At 43.5% G+C, this 2,956-nt stretch overlaps 1 protein-coding gene across 1 annotated transcript in view; it reads left to right on the forward strand.

Annotated features, from left to right (window-relative positions):
- The window catches only part of T265_14786 (hypothetical protein), a gene marked incomplete at both ends in the record, with an annotated part of 16,817 nt that extends 14,273 nt beyond the window's left edge, over window positions 1-2,544 (forward strand). Inside the window, one exon of the mRNA XM_009175235.1 lies at window positions 2,474-2,544. Coding sequence (XP_009173499.1) covers window positions 2,474-2,544 — 71 coding nt within the window. The remainder of the gene's footprint in view (window positions 1-2,473) is intronic.
- Window positions 2,545-2,956: the final 412 nt, after the last annotated feature.

Consider the following 2,956-nt stretch of genomic DNA (forward strand, 5'->3'; position numbering starts at 1 on the left):
ACAAACATATCGTTGGGGTGTGTTTACGTTTTATCGTAATATGCACGTCTGATGCGCGTTCTTTGTGATATTGAAAGCAGCCTACAGGTTATGGTTCATCAGTGGAGTGTAGGTTGAATGATTGCCGGTGAGAGGCTTGGAAAAATGGCTGGTGCTACTGAAAATTCCGACGTGTATTGAAACTACTGAAATCTGATTTCCCTGTGTCTTGGCAATTTTTTCTGGCGTTTGGATGACTCTATCGACTGCATATTTGATTGTCAACAAACTCGATTACTATCCAGGCAGCTGCATTGCGTTGCTGGACATGAAGAAATTAGGTTGCCCTTGCTGACACAATGTACAGGCTTCCTTTGCTGATTTCGACCAAATCACAGCTTCAGTGGGAGTAGCTGTTTCCAGCGCAACTGCATTCCACGTTCGATCAGGATGATGACATGAAAGTGGATGTTGGATGTACTGACGTTCGGATAGGTGGGTTACTGAAAACGACAAGAATATGTCCATCTGCCTTCGCGTTCAACAAAATAGTGTGACTGTCGCTCGTAGACCACAGACAATACCGTGCTATTTGACACCATGATAAAAATATAACTGTGCTTAGAGATTCAGCTGGGTTTCAGGTGAGTTTCTCGCAAAAACTAGTTCGTTTGCGAATGGGTGTATTTCGCTAATTTCTGCAATTTGGGCTCAAGATAAACATGAGGTTGACGGAAACTCAGGAACCGTGCCTACCTAGTGAGCCCCAAGACGGTCGAAACGAGTCATGGGCTGTCGAAGAATTTTCAGCAACCTTAGAGGTAGTGCATTGCGTCTAGTGCCGTGTTCTCTTCGAAGCAGCGTACGTTAATACCTTAGATCTTACAAGTGTTATACTCTCGAATTTTTCGAACACCAAGCAAGCGAGGCACTGACAATGGGTTAGCGAGAACCTCGTATCGGGAATAAAGCATTGTGTTTCAAAATACAGAGGATTCGCGTTTATTCCACATCTCTCCAGAAAGTCCTATCTAACGACGGGCTATTGGTCCGTAGAAGTTTTGTGAACCAGCTTTTTTGTGAAGGCATTAAACAAACTAGCGAATTTCCAAGACCACATTGTGTGTGCTCATATGACTGTCGCACTGTTGCATTTTGAAGCACAATCATTTTCCACCCTTCTCATCTCATTTATTATGCAATATTAAAATCCGTGCTCCGAGAAACGGATTGCCTCAACTCGGTTTGATCATACTGGCGAAAACGCTAATTAATTGGATCAAACATGGCATGTTCTGAAACATAGTGCTACTCCACCCAAGGAAGCACGTGGCTAGTAATACAGACTGCCGACATAGAGGAGTACATCACAGGACACTAGTTCTTGCTCAGTTGTAATGGAACTGAAGATGTCCCCAAAATGTGGCTATGGGCAAATTGCTTTCATGGGTTTCAGCTATGTTTACTGTAGCCTGGGTAGCGAAAGCAGTGTACTGGTAACACACGGGTATAGAAGACATATCATCATCATCATTGTCATCATCATCATCATCACCCTCATCATCATCGAGAGCATGACATCGGAGTTCAACAAAGATGCTTCGCTGCCCGTGCAAACAGAAGGCATATAGCGTTGCTGGAATGGTGAGCTCCTGTAGCACGTTTCCTCACAGACAAAGCGACCTACATTCGCTTAATCTGCGTAAAAGGGCATCCAATTTGAACGTCACTCAGGCTGATTTGCTGAATAAACACATTATACACTATTGCACATAACTGCCCACACTAAGAACGGACACCCTTCTTTACTCGCAAATTCCACCGAAAGGTTTGCCTATTTCTGATCTCTGACTGCTGAGTGGTTTGGAAATGACGATCCGACTGTTATACACAATGTATGCTGTGCCATGAAAATGGCACTTGTGATAATTCAGTTGGGTTTGTGACAAAAGCCGATCCAACGAAGATGTGGATTCCCGAGGGTGGGGCATTATGGTGACTGTGGTTTTGATGTTGATGAGGAGGAGGCCGTTCATAATATTTGTCTTCCGATTGTCCATGCTCCTCAACATGGACTTGGTGACAACGATTCTGTCTTTGTTACTGGTTCAAACAAACACGGCGTTTTTATTTGTTTCGAAGTTTGCTGTAGAGCGAATGACGCCGCGCGATACTGGGGATATTGGTAGGGGATTTTGACGATATCTTGTAGTATGCGGCAGGTTAACTTTTTGATGCTGACGTACATCGTGCCAGTAGTAAATTTTGAGGATATCAGCAACGTTGATTATGATGCGTTCGGTAAGAATGATGCTGCTGGTTCTGCTGACGTTTGTAGGTTTGACGATAAATGTGATGTGGAAAGTAACAAAAATCCTCCATCCAAAGAGAATGACGGAGCAGTTTATGTCTGTGAACGTGTTGAGGGATGCAGTTGATCGAGATAGCATTTCAAACTAAGTACCGATACAGATTTCATTGTGGTCACTTGCAGTAGGGCCAGGTATATCTTTGGCCATGGAATCTGATGACTTTGCGATCTCGAGTCCCGGTACGCCAGAACAAAGTAAGTCAGCGGTGATTACGATGATAGCGACGACGAGTGAAATTTGCGTGATGACGATGGGGATGAAGATGATGCTGTTGGAAAGTGTTGAGGAGAATTTCGGATAGTCATTTCTCGTTTCCTACTGACCGTGGACTGCAAAATGGTAACAGGCGTTGTTAATATAAAACATAAGCAGAATTTTATAGCCATGTGGACGATGTTACTTGAAAGAGAGCAACGGTTGACGGAATAAAAGGCGCTTTTGAGTTTTCAATTCAAAAGAAGAATTCGTGTTAACTTGTAACTTATCAGAAGCCAGATTGCACTGCAAAAACCGAAATATATGGTATAACGACTCCTAGAACCACCCTCAACACCTGGTGAGACAACTTGTTGAGGCAAGTCAGCATGTGAGAATAAGTGAGGCTA

Source organism: Opisthorchis viverrini, assembly GCF_000715545.1.
Source record: "Opisthorchis viverrini unplaced genomic scaffold opera_v5_266, whole genome shotgun sequence".
Lineage (NCBI taxonomy): Eukaryota > Metazoa > Platyhelminthes > Trematoda > Opisthorchiida > Opisthorchiidae > Opisthorchis > Opisthorchis viverrini.